The sequence below is a fragment of the Panthera tigris genome, chromosome B3, assembly GCF_018350195.1.
Source record: "Panthera tigris isolate Pti1 chromosome B3, P.tigris_Pti1_mat1.1, whole genome shotgun sequence".
NCBI classification, from domain to species: Eukaryota; Metazoa; Chordata; class Mammalia; order Carnivora; family Felidae; genus Panthera; species Panthera tigris.
Window position 1 is genome coordinate 117,369,179 of NC_056665.1, and position 17,094 is coordinate 117,386,272.

The following is a 17,094-nucleotide window of genomic DNA, read 5'->3' on the forward strand; positions in this document are numbered from 1 at the left end:
AGGTTGAGCCCTGTATCGGGCTCTGCACTAACAGCGTAAAGCCTGCTTAGGAGTCTCTCTCCCTCTCTCTGACCCTCTCCCGCTCTCTCTCTCTCTCCCCTTCTCTCTCAAAATAAATAAATAAACTTAAAAAAAAAAGGAAAGAAAAGTTTTCTTTTTCACTAACAACAAGCAACTGTAGAAAACGCTGAAATGCTGTAGCATCTACAGAAAGCTGTTAGAATAAATGAGTAAAACAAAGTTTGAGGATACAGAATGAAGATATATATGTCTGTATTTCTGTAAACTAATGAAGAATAATCAGAAACTAAATTTTTAAAAAATCCATTTACAATAGTATCAAAAATGTTAAGTACTTAGAGATAAATTTGAAAAAAGTGTGAAATATCTGTACACAAAAAACTAAAAATCATCAATGGGAAAAATTAAAGATAACAAATGGAGAGATATTATATTCAGGGATTGGAAGACTCAGTATTGAGAGTTGTTAATTTTCCACAAAATTGATCCATAGATTCCACATAATCCCAATCAAAATCCCAGCAGAGTTTTTGTAAAACTGGACAGACTATAAAATTCATATGGAAATTCAAAGGACTAAAATAGCCAAAATAACTTAGAAAAAGAAAAACAGATTAGAGGACTAACACTACTTGATTTCAAAATGCATTGCAAAAATACAAGAATCAAGACAGTATGATATTAGTGTGAAAACAGATAAACCAATGAAACAAAATTGAACATCCAGAAATAGAACTACATACATGTGAACATTTAATTTTTGACAAAGGTACAAAAGCAATTCAGTTGAGAAAGGCTAATCTTTTCAACAAATTGTGCTGGAACAATTGGATTTCTATCTGCAAAAATATAAACTTTAATCTGTACCTCAAACCATATTTTAAAATTAATTCAAAATGGATCATAGACCTAAGTATAAAACCTATAATTATTAAACTTCTAGGAAAAAAAATACATTACTTGACATTGGATTAAGCAACAATTTCTTACATACAACAACAAAATCTCAATTCATTAAATAACAAATTGATAAATTGGACTTACTCAAAATATAAAATGTCTGCTCTTTGAAAGACACTATTAAGATAATGAAATAGGGGCACCAGGGTGTCTCAGTCAGTTAAGTGTCAGACTCTCGATTTCAGCTCAGGTCATGATCTCATGGTTTGTGAGTTCAAGCCCCTCATTGGGCTCTGCACTGACACCATGGAGCCTGCTTTGTATTGTCTCTCCCTCTCTATCCCTCCCCAACTCTTGCTCTCTCTCACTCTCTCTAAAAATAAATAAACTTAAAAAAAAAAGATAATGAAAATATAAGCCAAAAACTGGGAGAAAATATTTGCAAAGTATATATCAAATAAACATCTTGAATCTAGAATATATAAAGGACTATCAAAATTTAACAATACAAAAACAATTCCCCTAGAGATCTAATACATATGATGGTGAACATAGACAACAATACTGTATTATAATCACCAAACTTTCTAAGAGACTAGAACTCAATTATTCCAACCACTAAAAAAAGGATTATTATAAATATGATAGAGCCTGTAATTATCACTACAATGGCAATCATATTACGATATATAAATGTATAAATTTAACATGTTGTACACCTTAAATTTCCACAATGACGTATGTCAAATAAATTTCAATTTTTAAAAAAAACAATTTTTAAATGGATAAAAGATTTGAGCATTTTACCAAATAACATATAGAGTCTCATAACATCATGGCCAAAATGTCCAGGAGTCAATCAAAATCATTCATATGAAGAACCAGGAAAATCTCAATTTGAATGAGAAAAAAAAGACAATAGATATCAATGCAAATATTAGAATTATCTGACAAGGATTTTGAAGGAGGCATCATAAACATGTCTCAACAAATAATCACGAATACTTGAAAAAATGAAAAAATACAAAGTCTCAGCAAGGAAATGGAAGATATAAAGAAGAACCAAACAGAAATTGTAAAAGTTAAAAACATAATAAAACAACACAACAAATGCAGAGATTAGAAGAAAGAAGTAGTGAACTGGAAGACAGAAACATAAAAATAACCCAATCTGAGCAACAGAGAGAAAAAACAAAAACAAAAACAAAAACAAACAAACAAACAGAAAGACCCAGAGCCTGAGGGACTTATGGGCTATAGCAAAAAATCTAAAATTTGTGTTAGTAGAGTCCCAGAAGGATAAGGGAAAGAGAGTGGGGCTGAACATGTATTCAAAAAAAATAATAGCTGAAATTTTCCTAAAGTTGGCAAAAGATATAAACCTACAGGTTCCAGAAGCTGAGTGAATTCCAAAACAGGTAAACCCAAACAAATCCACACCAAAACATATCAAAATCAGATTTTTGAAAACTAAAGACAAAAAAAAGTCTTGAAAGTAGTGAGAGAGAAATGACACCTCACTTACGAGTGTTTATTTTTGAGAGAGAGACAGCAAGCAAGGAAGGGGCAGAGAGACAGTAGGACAGAGGACCTGAAGCAGGCTCTGTGCTGACAGCAGTAAGCCTGATGTGGGACTCAAACTCATGAACCACAAGATCATGACCTGAACCAAAGTCAGATGCTCAACCAACTGAACCACTCAGGTTCCCCAACACCTCACTTATAAAGGAAAACAATGACAGCAAATGTCTCATCACAAACCTCATCACACACCAAAAAGAGATGCAAAACATTTTTTAATTGCTAAAATAAAAGGATTTATCAACCCAGAACTTTATATCCAGCAAAAATATCCTTTAGGAATGAAGGAAAAAATCTAGGCATTCCCAGAAGAAAGAAAACTTATGAGAAGTTGTTACCAGTAGACCTACTTTAAAAGAATGGCTAAAGAAATACTTAATCAGAAAGAAATTATAAAAGAAGGCATCTTGGGGGGCACCTGGGTGGCTCAGTTGGTTAAGCGGCCGACTTCGGCTCAGGTCATGATCTCGCGGTCTGTGAGTTCGAGCCCCGCGTCGGGCTCTGTGCTAACAGCTCAGAGCCTGGAGCCTGTTTCAATTCTGTGTCTCCCTCTCTCTGACCCTCCCTGGTTCATGCTCTGTCTCTCTCTGTGTCAAAAATAAATAAACGTTAAAAAAAAAAAAAAAAAAAAAAAAGAAGGCATCTTGGAACATCAAGAAGGAAAAAGGAACAATTAAAGAGTAAAAATATGAGTAAATATAATAGACACTTAAGTTTTCTAAGTTAATAGTTTGATAGTTGAAGCAAAAAAAATTTTTTTATTTCAGGTGTTTTTTTTTTTAATTCTAGTTAGTTAACCTGTAGTATAATATTCGTTTCAGGAGTGAAGCAAAAATTGTAATACTGATATGGTTTTTCAATGTGTGCAGAGGAAATGTTTAAGACATTGTGTTATACATGGGGGAGGGTAAAGGTATTGAAATAATGAGAGGGGCTGGTGAGTATGATTATAAGGGGGTAGTATGAGGGAGAGCTTTGTGGTGATGGAATAGTTTTATATCTTGATTATAGTGGTGGTTCCACAAATCTATATGTGGTAAAATGGCATAGAACTACACACACACATTTTACCAATGTCAACTGTCTGCTTTCCAGATTGTGCTCTGATTACATAAGATGTATCCACTGGGAGAAATTGGGTGGAGGATTTGGGGGATTCCTCTGTACTATGTGTGCAACTTCCTGTGGATCTGTAATTATTTCAAAATAAAAACTAATTTTAAAAATACAAACAAATTATATGAAATTTGAAAAAAATAATACCTAATAAGTGAAAGCAAAATGCAACAAATCCAACTGTGTATTCAGTTAGTGGCACAACCACTCAGAGGAAGTATTTCAAGTGACCTTAAAACACAGTAATTTCACTCTACATCCTTAATAGGCAATGCCCTAAGGACAAAAAGAATTGCAAAAAAATAAAAGAAGAAGAAGAAGAAGAAGAAGAAGAAGAAGAAGAAGAAGAAGAAAAACCTTAAATATGTTCAGTAATTGTATCGTTGGAAGTCTAATTTTATTTGATACTCATATGTATGTGGGGGACAGGGGGAAGCAAATAAATAATTATGTCAGCATCACTAAGAGCCAGGATTTTTTTAGAGTTGGAGAAAGGAGAGACAATTAAGACAGTTCAGAAAAACTGTGTAAAATTGAATTGAATGGGAAATATAAGTTCATAATGTATTTTCTCTTAAAAAAAAAAAGAAATCATATTTCTTAGATCCACTCACTGAAAACTCCTAGAAACAACAACCAACCTAGGAACAATAAGCACCATCAGATGATGGTCTTCAAATAACATTTCCTACAGAAAGGCAACAGGATTTCTTATAGAAATAGCTAATTCCAGGTCTGGGCAGGAAATGTACAAAATAAGCCTAAAACATTTGTCTTAATATTAGGATACCAAGGAAGCCATCAGAAACTACTGGGGTTCTTTCAGAACACCAGCACTGGCCCAAACCCCTATGGGCCAAAGATGGGACAATTTAAGCATCAATAAGAATAATAGCTCCAATGGGTTAAAATGTATCCATGGTGTTTAAATCTGTGAAATCATGATGGCACTCAACAAAATAGTAACTTTATTAATCACTTTTGGTAAAAATTAGGGAACCAACTCTTTATTTTGAAAACTGGTGAATACATTATTTACAATAGTCAAATTATGGAAGCAGCCCAAGGGTCCATCGGTAGGTGAATGAGTACAGATGTTGTGGTATATATACACAATGGAATATTATTCAGCCATAAAAAAAGAATGAAATCTTCCCATTTGCAACAACATGGATAGAGCTGGAGAGTATAATGCCAAACAAAATAAGTTAGTCAGAGAAAGACAAATATCATATGATCTCACTCATGTGAAATTTAAGAAATAAACAAACAAAGAAAAAGAGAGAGAGAGGGAAACCAAAAAACAGAGTCTCAACTATAGAGAACAAACTGATGGTTAGCAAAGGGGAGGTTGGGTGGAAGGGAGAGGGGTGAAACAAGGGATGGAGATTAGAGTATACTTATAATGATGAAAAATAAAATAAAATAAACTGATAAATAAAGGGGCAAAATTATTTATCCTGCCTGTCATATGTGAACTATACCTCACAATAACCAAAATTTTAATGAGGAGATATTTCACTTTATAGAGGTTACAGAGCTAATAAATGAAAAATTAGTGACAGCCTTGAATTAAATGTCACGTTTTTTGCAGCCCTTAACAGAATAAAGGATCTAGGCAACTACCATCAAGGGCTGCTAACATCAATAAAAGAGAGGTAACTTAGGGTGCCTGGGTGACTCAGTTGCTTAGGCATCGGACTTCAGCTCAGGTCATGATCTCACGGTTCTTGAGTTCGAGCCCTGTGTCAGGCTCTGTGCTGACAGCGCAGAGCCTGGAGCCTGCTTCGGATTCTGTATCTCCCTTTCTCTCTGCCCCTCCCCTGCTCGCTCTCTCTCTCTCTCTCTCTCTCTCTCTCAAAAAGAAATAAACATTTTAAAAAAAATTTTTAATAGAAGAGAGATAACCAGTTACCATGAGCCTCCTGATGGAAATAACACACCACCACTTAGGAGTTGTTCTTGCCCCAAAAAGCTGAACCTGAATCTGCTCAGGTCTCTAGTCTTAACAACCAATTCCCAAGAATAACACCATGGGGATGCAATCAGAAAATCTGGACTCTGGAAACCCTACAGCGCAAACAACTCAGTTTCTTCCATAAACAACATGCAAGGGGGAGAGAAAGAGAGACAGACAGACAAACACACGCCAAGACCTACAGATTTAAAGAGACTTAAGAAATACCTCAGCCAATTGCAACACAGGATTCCTCTTTGGATTCTGATTTCAACTACCAGGGGAATTAAATGTTGAACCAATATGTGATTCTGTTAAGGTCTAATTGCTACCTTGGATCTTTGATAGCCATCGTGGGCATGTCTGCTTATGTCCTTACCATTTAGAGATACATACTGAAAAATTTACAGATGAAATAACATGTTGCCTTGGATTTGCTTCCAAATAACCTAGGGTCAAGGAGGAAAGTGGGAGGTGAGTATAAATGAAACAAGACGGGCCATGAGTTGATCATTGTTGACACTGGGTGATAAATACATGGACGTTCATTTTACTATTCTCTCCACTTTTGTACGGGTTTGAAATTTTTCGTCATAAAAACTTTCTAAAATAGACCCATAGAGAGCCAGAAAACTGCATTCCTTTGGTTGCCTCCCTAATCTCCACCTGTTGGTCTTTATGGTGTTCTCTGGAGCCTAGAAGACTAGTGTCATGATAATAATGGTAGGAATATCAACGATAATAGCCAGCATTTTGGGAGCACATAGTTACTAGGTGCTGACTCATACATTTTTTCTGAATATTTCCATGCAATCCTGACAAAATTCTAAAGTGAAAACTATTATTACTCCCATTTCGCAGGTGTGGAACCTGAGGGAGAGATCTTGGTTTGATGATAAAGCCAAGCCTCAAACCCAGATCTGACTACAGATTTCCAGCTAATAACCACTGAACTACAGAAAGGGCAAAGGATGAGATGGATGCCATGCCCTCAACCTTCCCTTTTGGGGGCTAAATCCTGAGTTCTTTCACTCTGTCCCCCTCCCCCCCACCCCTGCCAACAAGGCTCCATTGCCCCTCCCCTCCATCATCCTTGGGACATGTGTCTAGAGCTATAAATCAGTGGAGTTTCATGAGAGTATCCCAGCCTGCTGTACAGCTTGCCTTTCCCCAGCATCACTGTGGAGATTCCCAATGGCTGGTCCTCCCTCCCTCCAGACTGGAAGCCAGAACATGTCCAGGGTGGCGTGGCTTACCTGGGCCACGGTGCCTCTTCTCCATCCAGATGTAGCAGTTGTTCTGGGCCACACCAGTCTGCGAGTCCAGGAAAGGGAGACGCACGCTGCGCTCCGCGCACAGCCTCGAGTTATAGCTTCGGCAGTGCTCGATGGCCTCCTTGTAGAACTGGTCCCCGAGTCTATCAGGAGGGGAGAGAGACAGAGGAGGAATGAGGCCAGGGAAAACAGAAACACACCCAGAGGATAAGTGATGGTACCCACCTACCTCCCTGGGAAGATTTTGCGTATCTGGAGACCAAGGCAATGAGTACCAAGGGAGGGGAGGAATCCAACTTGGTGTCAGGTCTCAACCAGGTTCTATTTCCCATGCCAAAATCACCAGGGAATTTAGAATCCCCTGTAACCAAGAGCCGAGGGCCCCTAGATAAACCACTAGTAAAAGTAACAAGTTCCCACTCCAGGAAGCATGAGGTCCCACCTCTAGAGGTGGTTCTAGAACAATCTTCTACATGAGATCTACCAGGACCTCAGGCTTCTAGAGCCCCCTTATTAAGATCCTACATTAACCACACTTTGTTCTCAGTAATTGCCAGCAAAGGCACTCTAGAGTGAACCCAAACCCCAAAGCATGGATGCACAGATTTCCATTGCAATCAGAGAGAAACACCCCACATAAACACAGACTAGCAGGACAGAGGAAATATCCCATAAAAGTAAAGCTGTCATGGGGAAAGGAGGCGAAAAGGGGGACGAACCAGTCTTTTAAAACCACACACTTAAAAAATAACTTCTGGGGCGCCTGGGTGGTTCAGTCGGATAGACGTCTGACTTCAGCTCAGGTCATGATCTCATGTTCTGTAAGTTCGAGCCCCGCAACAGGCTCTGTGCTGACAGCTTGGAGCCTGAAGCCTGCTTCAGATTCTGTGTCTCCCTCTCTCTCTTCCCCTCCCATGCTCACTCTCTGTCTTTCTCATTCTTAAAAATAAATAAAAATAAAAAAATTTTTTTAAATAAATAATAAAGAAAATAAAAAATAAAGAAAATAAAAATAGAAAAATAAAGAAAAAACAACTTCCTAACTGAAAGTAAAGGAAGGATTTATAATAGTTGCGTTTTGAAGTCAAGATAATTCAATCCCTGAAATCTAAAACACAAAGAGAAAGACCTTTCTGGTTTGTTGGAGTGGTGATCTAAGCCCAGCAAATTTTATGTTATTGAATCTTTAGTATCCTTGGACATGTGGTGATGCTGCTAATTTTAAGATAATACCCTTTTCAAAGACCAGAAATATAACATTGGTAAAACTGAGCAAATATAAAAAAAAAAAAAAATCAGTGAGATCAAATACCTACCAAATCAAAGACAGGCACATGTGGGAGGTTAATAAATGGCTCAAGGAAATACAAATGTAATAACATAACCTGTGCCAGGTAGACTTATATTTCTTTGTGGGGAGGGGAGGGAAAGGCAGGAAGGGGGGAGCCAGAGGGATTACAGGGCCAGAAGGGAGAACCAGGTAGCTCATTTTGAAGCAACATTATGAATGTCCCTTTGTTTTGGTTCTGCATAGATTTGAAGAGGCCAAAATCGGGGTGAGAAAGTCTCTAAGTTGAGAATAGTATATTTCTTAACAAAAATATTTAGGGACTAAAGAAAGCAAAATTTTAGAGGGATTTTTCTATAGTGTTTTTCAAAAAAGTCAGTGGGTCAGAGTCCACCAAGAGTTTAAAGCAAATTTCTTATTCTGGGAAGATACGACCATTGAAGCTTCTGAGGCATCTCTTGGAAATTACTTATTGACATAACTCCTAAAAAAAAAAAGTCCCCTTGCTCCTTTTCCCCCTCTGAACATCTTCAGTTTCACAAGGAAGGCATAATGTGCTCCGAAAGTATCCTAGCAGTTGCAAAACCAAACTGTAATCAAATTATAATAGCCACACAGCTGGAAATGAATTGGGGGGGTGGGTGGAAGCCCATTAAAATGCTATAAAACAGAACATGAGCTGATGTAATCAAAGATGGTAACAAGGATCATGAGATTGATCAAAAATAAAGAACCATTTCCTACAAAGCGTTCACATCTGTGTCCCCCCAGCTTAAATGCCTCCACTGCTAAGGCGACATAGTCCAGGGCGCCAGAACTTTCACAGGCAGCTCAGCCCAGGTAAGATGACACACAGCCTGTCCAGAGTGTCCTAGATGCTCCAGCTTCTTCATGAAACAGCAACCAACCAACCAGTTGATGAGCAACAGCAATCAGTTGATGAGAACTGACAAGAACACATAACAGAGAGGTGTCCGATGTGAGAAACAGTAATCTGGTTTCCCACGATCTTTTGACAGATGGCCAAAATAGATGTTAACTATCCCAACTCCAAAAATTCTGCTGTAGGAGAAGCCATAAGAAAAAGAAGATGGCACGCTACAACTCATCAGCTGGCGACAGGAAGGTTTCTGTTTTCAAAACAAACTCTGGAAGCCAACAGAAAAGGAAACTGCAGAGGGATCTCAAATTGGACTTTTCCCGATACGCTCATTACTGGCTTCCAACAACTCCAATCCCAAAGAGAGGAACAAGGAAATGAAGTTGCTGGAAGGGAAAGTGAGTTTGGCCAAGTCCGTGCCCCACACCAAATGGAACGAGAAAGTCAAACAAAGTGGTGCGCTGGGTGAAAATTAATTTCATCTTAAATATTTTCCACTTTCCGTAACATGCAATGCTATTAGTAACAGGCATGCTGGGGGGGGAATGTGTATTTTTAAATGTAATCTTGGTGTGAACGATACCTCTCTTATGTAAACAGAAAAAAAAAACCTTCTTCGGACTGGAACAACTGTATTACAGGCTGGACCTGCAAAAATGTGACATCTAACACCCTCTCTGCCACTGTCTCCAGGGAACTCACTTTTAAACAGTCCAGGCATTGGCAGAGATTTGGAAACAAAAGTTTAAAGCCTTTTTCAAGATGTGGGAGGAGAAGAGAGACTTCAACCTTTTTGATAAATTCAAGCAGTGCCTCTCCAAAAGTTAATTAGCCAAAATCTTCACAGGGCTCGTTCTGCTCTCTAGAAGAAAATCGATGGCCAGGTCTCCCTAACCCGTGGAAAGCAATTTAAACAGGAGAGAGGACAAATGTCCTTTTCAATATGGGATTTCTTTAAAAAAAAAAAAAAATCCCTCGATGATAGGATCCCAGGGGTGACATTTGCATTCAAGTTGTGAGGGGCAGAGGGAGCAGGGAAAGGCTGGCAGGGAATGACTCATTTTGTGGAGCGTGCCCCAGGCTGGGTCAGGCACAGCCCAGCCTCAGCCATCACCTGTCTGCATCAAACCAAGGGGGCTGGATTGCCACGGGATGATAGATGTCTTGGGCTGGAAGAAGCTGGCACAAGGCAGAATAGAATGATGTTCTCATCAACAGCCTACTTCGGGCTACCCAAGGCCGCAATCAGAAGCAGGAAAGGCAAGAGGAACAAATTGCTAGGCTCTCCGCCAGAGCAGGAGCCCCCCATGGCCTATGGCTTGAAGGAGTGCTGACTGCCCAGTTCTGGGGGCCGCTGGGAGGGGGGAGATCCCTTAGCGATCACATCTGGAGTGAGGGAGCTTCAGCTCTCAGAGCTTTCCAGTGACCCTCCTTGAGCATATCTGTGGAAAACTGGATTCCAGGGAACCAATCAGGATTCAGAGGGGTCAAAATAAGACTTCTCCAAAATAACTGTCAACCAAGCTCCAAATGTGATTTTCAGAGCCCATCACAGACCCTCTGCTCCTTTTCTTCCTCATGCCTCCACCTTTGTCTCTCTCTCTCTCTCAAGACCGTACCCGTTCTCTTAGATTCCGTGTCCACTGTCCTGAGCTGACTCCTAAGTCCAACCGTCCAACTCAGACACCTGGGGCCCCTCCCTCTTCACTGTCCCTCTGCTCCTGTGTTCTGACCCAAGAACAGGTGTCCTGTCATACCCCAAACACGTGTCCAAAAGCACATTCCTCATCTCCTGCCAGAAGCCTGCTCCCTCCCCAGAGTCGCCATTCTTCTGGGTTGGGAGGGTGTGTGGGGAGACGGCAGTGAGAGAACACTGCTCTTCTCTCCCTAGCAAGGTGTCCTTGGCCTTCCCCTTTCCTTCATCCCATCTGGCACTGGGTTCTTGCATTTCTCAGGGTGTCACCCTTCTTTCCATCCCTGATGCCGTCCACCAGTCCCCTTTGACAGTAAAAACAGGACCTTGGCCCATCATTGCTATTTGTGCACATAAACAGAGATAAGCAGAGATAACAAGAAGTCCTAGCCTGTGGCAGGATTTCTGGCCCCTCCTTCCCCCATCGGCCCCTCCAGTTCTCTGTGGGCACCTGGATTTCCTGCTGTCTCACCCAGCTGCCCACACTGCCACCACCACCCACAAATACACTTTAAGATGCATCTACACCGATATGCTAACTTCCTCCTGTTTGCATTTAAATATATTTAACTCTAACTGCACCGCAGAAAGCCGGTTCCCATTTACATAGCATTTTATAACTAGCAAGCAGGGGGCAATATTTGGCAAGGTGGAGGAACCTTTTCATTTTCCTCAGAGTTAGTTACACTCTTCCTAAAGCTGCCCTTCAAAGAAAGCCAGGGTTAGGGTTTACTGCGGACTGAACTGTTTCTCCTGAAATCTATGTGTTGAAGCCCTAACACCCACCCCCCCTCCACACACACACACACACACACACACACACACATACACACACACAATGTTCTAGTATCTGGATACAGGGCCTTGGGGAGGTAATTAGGTCGTGAGGACAGCGTCCTCATGATAGGATTAGTGCCCCTATATAAGAAGGGACAGGAGAAAGACCTCTCTCTTCCTCTTTCTCTCTCTGCCATGTGAGCACGCAGCAAGAATACACCCTTATCTCAGACTTCCCGGCCTCCAGAACTGTGGAAAATAACTATCTGTTGTTTAAGCCACTCAGTCTATGGCATCCTGCTCTAGCAGCCCAAGCTAAGGCAGTGTTTCTGATATTTAAAAGAGGAAAGGCCTGGAACCCCTGGGTGGCTCAGTCAGTTAAGCGTCCGACTTCGGCTCAGGTCATTGATCCCGCGGTTCATGAGTTTGAGCCCCGGGTCAGGTTCTGTGCAGACAGCTCAGAACCTGGAGCTTGCTTCAGATTCTGTGTCTCCCTCTCTCTCTGCCCCTCCCCCACTTGCACTCTGTCTCTGTCTCTCAAAAATGAATAAACGTTAAAAAAAAAAAAAACAACTAATAAAATAAAATAGGAAAGGCCTGCAGAGAATGGTGAGAGCAAGATTTCAGTCCTCTTCTTCCCTCATTCTGCCCTCTCCCAACAAAGATGGCAATAATAATACTATTCATAACGTTAGTTTCAATTCCATTCAATGTTTAATATTTGTCTTCTTTACAAGACTGTAAAGTCTCTGAGGGCAGAGACCATCTGTGGGGCCACTGCACGTAACCACCTGCCCAGGGGCACCATTCATGTAAACTTCAATGTGAACGGCACCCCCTGGGGCAGTGTAACCCGGTAACCCTGCAAGCCCGCTGTTTTCCTGACTTATCCCCAGTGTCCAGCACAGAGCCCAGCACACAGATGAATTGCTTTCAACAACTCATATACCTATGGTAGATGTTTATATTAGGACAGTCTTCAGAGTTTCTTGCACGTATACGTTGGTGATTTCGATTGCATGGCTGTCTACTCACAACTTCCAAAAAATGTTGAGAGAATGTCTGCAACCACTCCCATTGAGTCATCGTCCCTGGGCTCCTGGGCCATTGCAGCAGCCCCCGACTATAATCACTGCAGCTCTTCTCCCACCCGTCCTGACAAAAAGGGATATCCCTGGAGCTCAGTTTTTTGTCTTTCATTCCTCAGGATGGAAGCCAAAATGGCTCCCACTGGTGTCCAAACTCCTCTGGAGGACGACAGGGCCCTTGGAGAGCCGAGGGATTGGAGTGGAACAGAAAGAACAGAGACTTGGAATCAGGCAGATCTGAATCCAGCTCCATGGCTGACTGGCTACAACCTCAGACCAAGTCAGTTACCCTCCCCAAGCCTCAGCTCTACTTAACCACAACGCCTACTTCAGGTCTGTGAGAGAACTAAATGACAGAAAACGTCTGACGCACAGAGGGAAATGCCTTTCATCAATGGTGGTTCCCTTCTCCTTCCCCCAAAGAGCAGCATCTTCTGCCCCTGTGTGACACACCATCTTCTTCAGCCGGCTGATGCCCTCCACATGACATACACACGCCACACTCACTGCTGCAGTGTCTTTGAGGCTGGCAAGTGCCAACCCAAGCCTCTGTCCCAAAACCTCAGGCAACCAGGAGAGCTGAGTAGCCATTGCATGATGACCCCAGCAGTCCAAAGCCTACCCAAGAACAGAAACAGCGCCTGGCTCATTTGCTGCTCTATCCCCAAGCCCAACACAGAGCTTGCCATGTTGGGTTGAATGATGAATGAATGAATGAATGAATGAATGAATGAATCCTCACCTGACCTTCTTGTATATATGAATCAGACAGCCCTACCCCTGGACCCCAACAAAATACTTTACTCAGGTCTTTCCTCCCACCTATAATTCTTGTCTCTTGCCCCTAGCCTGGCTAATCTTAATCTGTTCAAGGGCTGGCTGAAGGCCTGCCTCTTCCAGGAAGCCTCCCCAGTGACCCCTGCCAACAGTGTTTGCTCTCTGCCTTCTCAGGGCTCCCTGAGTCTCAGCCATGTTTGGCCAGTCCGTACCATCCCCCTTATGTCTCTCCACCCAACTAGATCATAAGACTCTTGAAGACAGGAACTAAGAGTTATATATTTCCATGTTACCCAACCAAGCACAGTACTGGGACTGCAGAAGCGTGTGATAAGCCTTGACTGAAATGTCAGGCCATCCTTGGGAATACAAGCTGGTGCAGCCTCCCTACGACCCAGCAATTGCACTACTAGGCATTTATCCAAGGGATACAGGTGTGCTGTTTTGAAGGGACACATGCACCCCCATGTTTATAACAGCACTATCAACAACAGCCAAAGTATGGAAAGAGCCCAAATGTCCATCCACGGATGAATGGATAAAGAAGATGTGGTATATTATATATATATATATATATATATATATATATATATATATATATACACACATGTTATATATATATATATACACACACACACAATGGAGTATTATTGTAATGTGTGTGTGTGTGTGTGTGTGTGTATGTATATACACACAATGGAGTATTACTTGGCAATCAAAAAGAATAAAATCTTGCCATTTGCAACTACGTGGATGGAACTGGAGGGTATTATGCTAAGTGAAATTAGTCAAGGACAAAAATCATATGACTTCACTCATATGAGGACTTTAAGTGCCAAAACAGATGAACATAAGGGAAGGGAAACAAAACTAATATAAAAACAGGGAGGGGGACAAAACAGAAGAGACTCATAAATATGGAGAACAAACTGAGGATTACAGGAGGGTTTATGGGAGGGGGAATGGGCTAAATGGGTAAGGGCACTAAGGAATCTACTCCTGAAATCATTGTTGCACTATATGCTAACTAATTTGGATGTACATTTTTAAAAAATAAAAAATAAGATTAAAAAAAAAAAAGAAATGTCAGGCCATCCTAATGGAAGCTTCACAGCTGAGAGATACTTGGGACATTCTTTCTCCATATGCAAATGAGGTGAGCCTGAAGTTATCTGGCTTCTCCAGAGCCCAGGCTTAGGCAACTGAAAACAGATATCCTACAGGTTCAAATCTTACTGAATTTTCCCATTCATCTCATGAAAAGAAAAAATCACCTCAGCTCTCAAGATTTTCATTTCTCCATCTATGATATTCACGCCTCTCTGCAAGACAAAGAACTCATCTCCCCCTTCTCTGAACTTCACAAGCTCCCTGAACACTGGGCTGTCAACAGACCACCCCAAGAGGATGAACTCTTCCTCGGCTGGTGCAGGAAATGAGCCTTTGGTGCTTATCAAGAATGCCATCACCTCACTCTCCAGAAGAATCTTCTAGGGAGTGGCTTTCAAACTTTGGTTTGTGTCAGAACTAGTGGGGGTGGGGGAGGCTGTGAAATCCTGATTCTGGAGGTCTGGCATGTGATCCAGACATCCGTATTTTTGACAGACACCCCCCCCCTTCCGGTGATTCTGAGAAATATGACACTCACTGGCCTAATGATGGCTCACCAACCTCCAAAGCAAAGGGAAGAACAAGAGAGCCTTGTGATGTTCTTTGGCCATGTTCTAAGGGCAGAGCAGGAGAGCCCAGTTAACTGACTTTAACTCAGCTGGGTTTGCTCCTGAAATTTTTTCTCTGGCAGCTGGTGTGGATCAACCTAGCAGCACTGCCCTGTTGCAGGCTAGTCCCACAGAAGCCCTCATCCCTAACAAAACAACCATGAGGCCTGCTTTAAGGCAAATGTATGGAGAAGATCCTGACATTCTCTGAGTGGTCACTCTAGCAATAACTCTGACCTTCAACACATCGCCGGAAAGGCACCTTGGGGGCCAGGGTATTGCTTCACGAAAGCCAAGTCAGATGAAGAATTTGAACCCTGAAACTCCTCTCATGACTTAAATGCCATGCAGTCTGATGTTCAGGCCTGCTAGACCCAATAAATCCCTTTTCCGGCATCTACTCCGGTGAAGACTTTTCAGGGACTTATTATGCAAAGCTGCCTAAGCAAGACGGAATTTATATTGAACCTGGCCATGATTTCCGAGCTGCCACTGGGTGTTCTGATGACATACACAACTCAGGGTCGAAGTCAAGGGGCCGCCAAGGACAAGAGACTGGAGACAGGAGGGAAAAAGGATGATTCCTTCCAGTAAATAATGGGGGTGTGGGGGGCGGGGGGGTTGGTCAGGAAAGGGGGATGCTCCGGGGAGGAAGAAGACTGTAGCTTTTCTTGTATCCAAGGTTTGCCTTTCAAATGGCAGCCAGACATGACAAAATAAATCTCTCCTCTGGAGGCTAAAGTATGTGTAGAATGCAACCAACTTTCAAAAGTGGGGGAAAAAAAAAAGAGAGAGACTGTTTTATCTTAGGGTGAAGCACACCTAGAAAGAAAACACACACATCACAGACACTTCATTGGTTGAGAACGGATTTTTAGTTTCCCTGGTTCATAGACTGAGTCCTCTCTGAAACCCCAGCTATGAGCTGGGCACCAATATGTTGTCCCCTGGGTGTGCCTGCCTGTAGAAGCAGACCATTGATTAGAGACAATTCTTGGACAAACACATCCTCAACCCCATCTTCGCTGCTGGAAAACAAGGGCCTCAAGATTGCCCTCCCTGATAAAAAGAATATTGGCCTGGCATTTAAAACACAGCCACAAAGAACACATCCTCTGTAGTCAATTCTCAACGCAGCAGTCCAAGTGATCTTTTTAAAATGGAAATCAGATCCTGACATTCTCCTCCTTAAATCCCCCCAATGGCTTTCACCGCACTCAAAATAAAATCCAAACTCCTTCCCGTAGCTCTAGGCCCCCAGACTGTCTGGCTATGCCCACCTTTCCTACTTCCCCTGTCTCCTGCCCCCCTTACCTACTCAACCTCATCCTCACTACACTTCTCTATGTCCCTCTAATATGCCAGAATCATCTCACCTCAGGACCTTTGCATATGCTATTCCCTCTTTCTGGTATACAGTTCCCCCAGGTCTTCTCATGGCTGGCTTCTCCTCAGAAGAGTCTTCTTTGACCCACCCTAAGGCAGCCCACCTTACTCCACTCCTGCCCCAGTCCTTGCTATGTCTCGTTCTATTTTGGTTTATTTTTGTTTTGTTTTGTTTTTTCCATCATACCACTATCAAACTTTTTCTGTTTTTTCTTTGCCTGCTGATTGTCTCTACATTATGAATTCCATGAGAGCAGGGTCGTTATTTCTCTTGTCTACCACTCTCTGAACCTAACACAGGATCTGGCACATAGGGAATCGCTTGACATATAACACCAAACAAAGTAAGTGAAAGATCCAGGCTACCTGCAACAGACAACTTGAATGGTATGGAAGACAGGCCTTCCAGAGCACAAGAAGGTCAGTCCTAGGGGGAGGCCCCCAGCACAGGGAATGAGAGTGACACCACCCACGACCTTCTCACTTCTGATCCTCCCTGCCCAACACAGTCATCAGTGGCTTAGGGGCCCATTCTGCTGATCGTGCTTGAATCTTGCTCATGACCCAACAATGCCACCTGCACACTATCAAACCTGGAGAGAAGTGTGGCCAAGAGGCTAAATGATGCCCTTCATGAC

General features: G+C 42.0%; 1 protein-coding gene across 7 annotated transcripts in view; it reads right to left on the minus strand.

Moving 5' to 3' along the window:
- DPF3 (double PHD fingers 3) overlaps positions 1–17,094 on the minus strand; it is a 249,274-nt gene that overhangs the window by 139,457 nt on the left and 92,723 nt on the right. For all 7 annotated transcript variants that reach the window (XR_006218980.1, XR_006218978.1, XR_006218979.1 and 4 more), the window contains exon 2: positions 6,832–6,992. Coding sequence is in view for 4 of the 7 variants with exons in the window: in XM_042990039.1 (XP_042845973.1) it covers positions 6,832–6,992 (161 nt within the window). In the remaining 3 variants the exon portion in view is untranslated. The remainder of the gene's footprint in view (positions 1–6,831; positions 6,993–17,094) is intronic.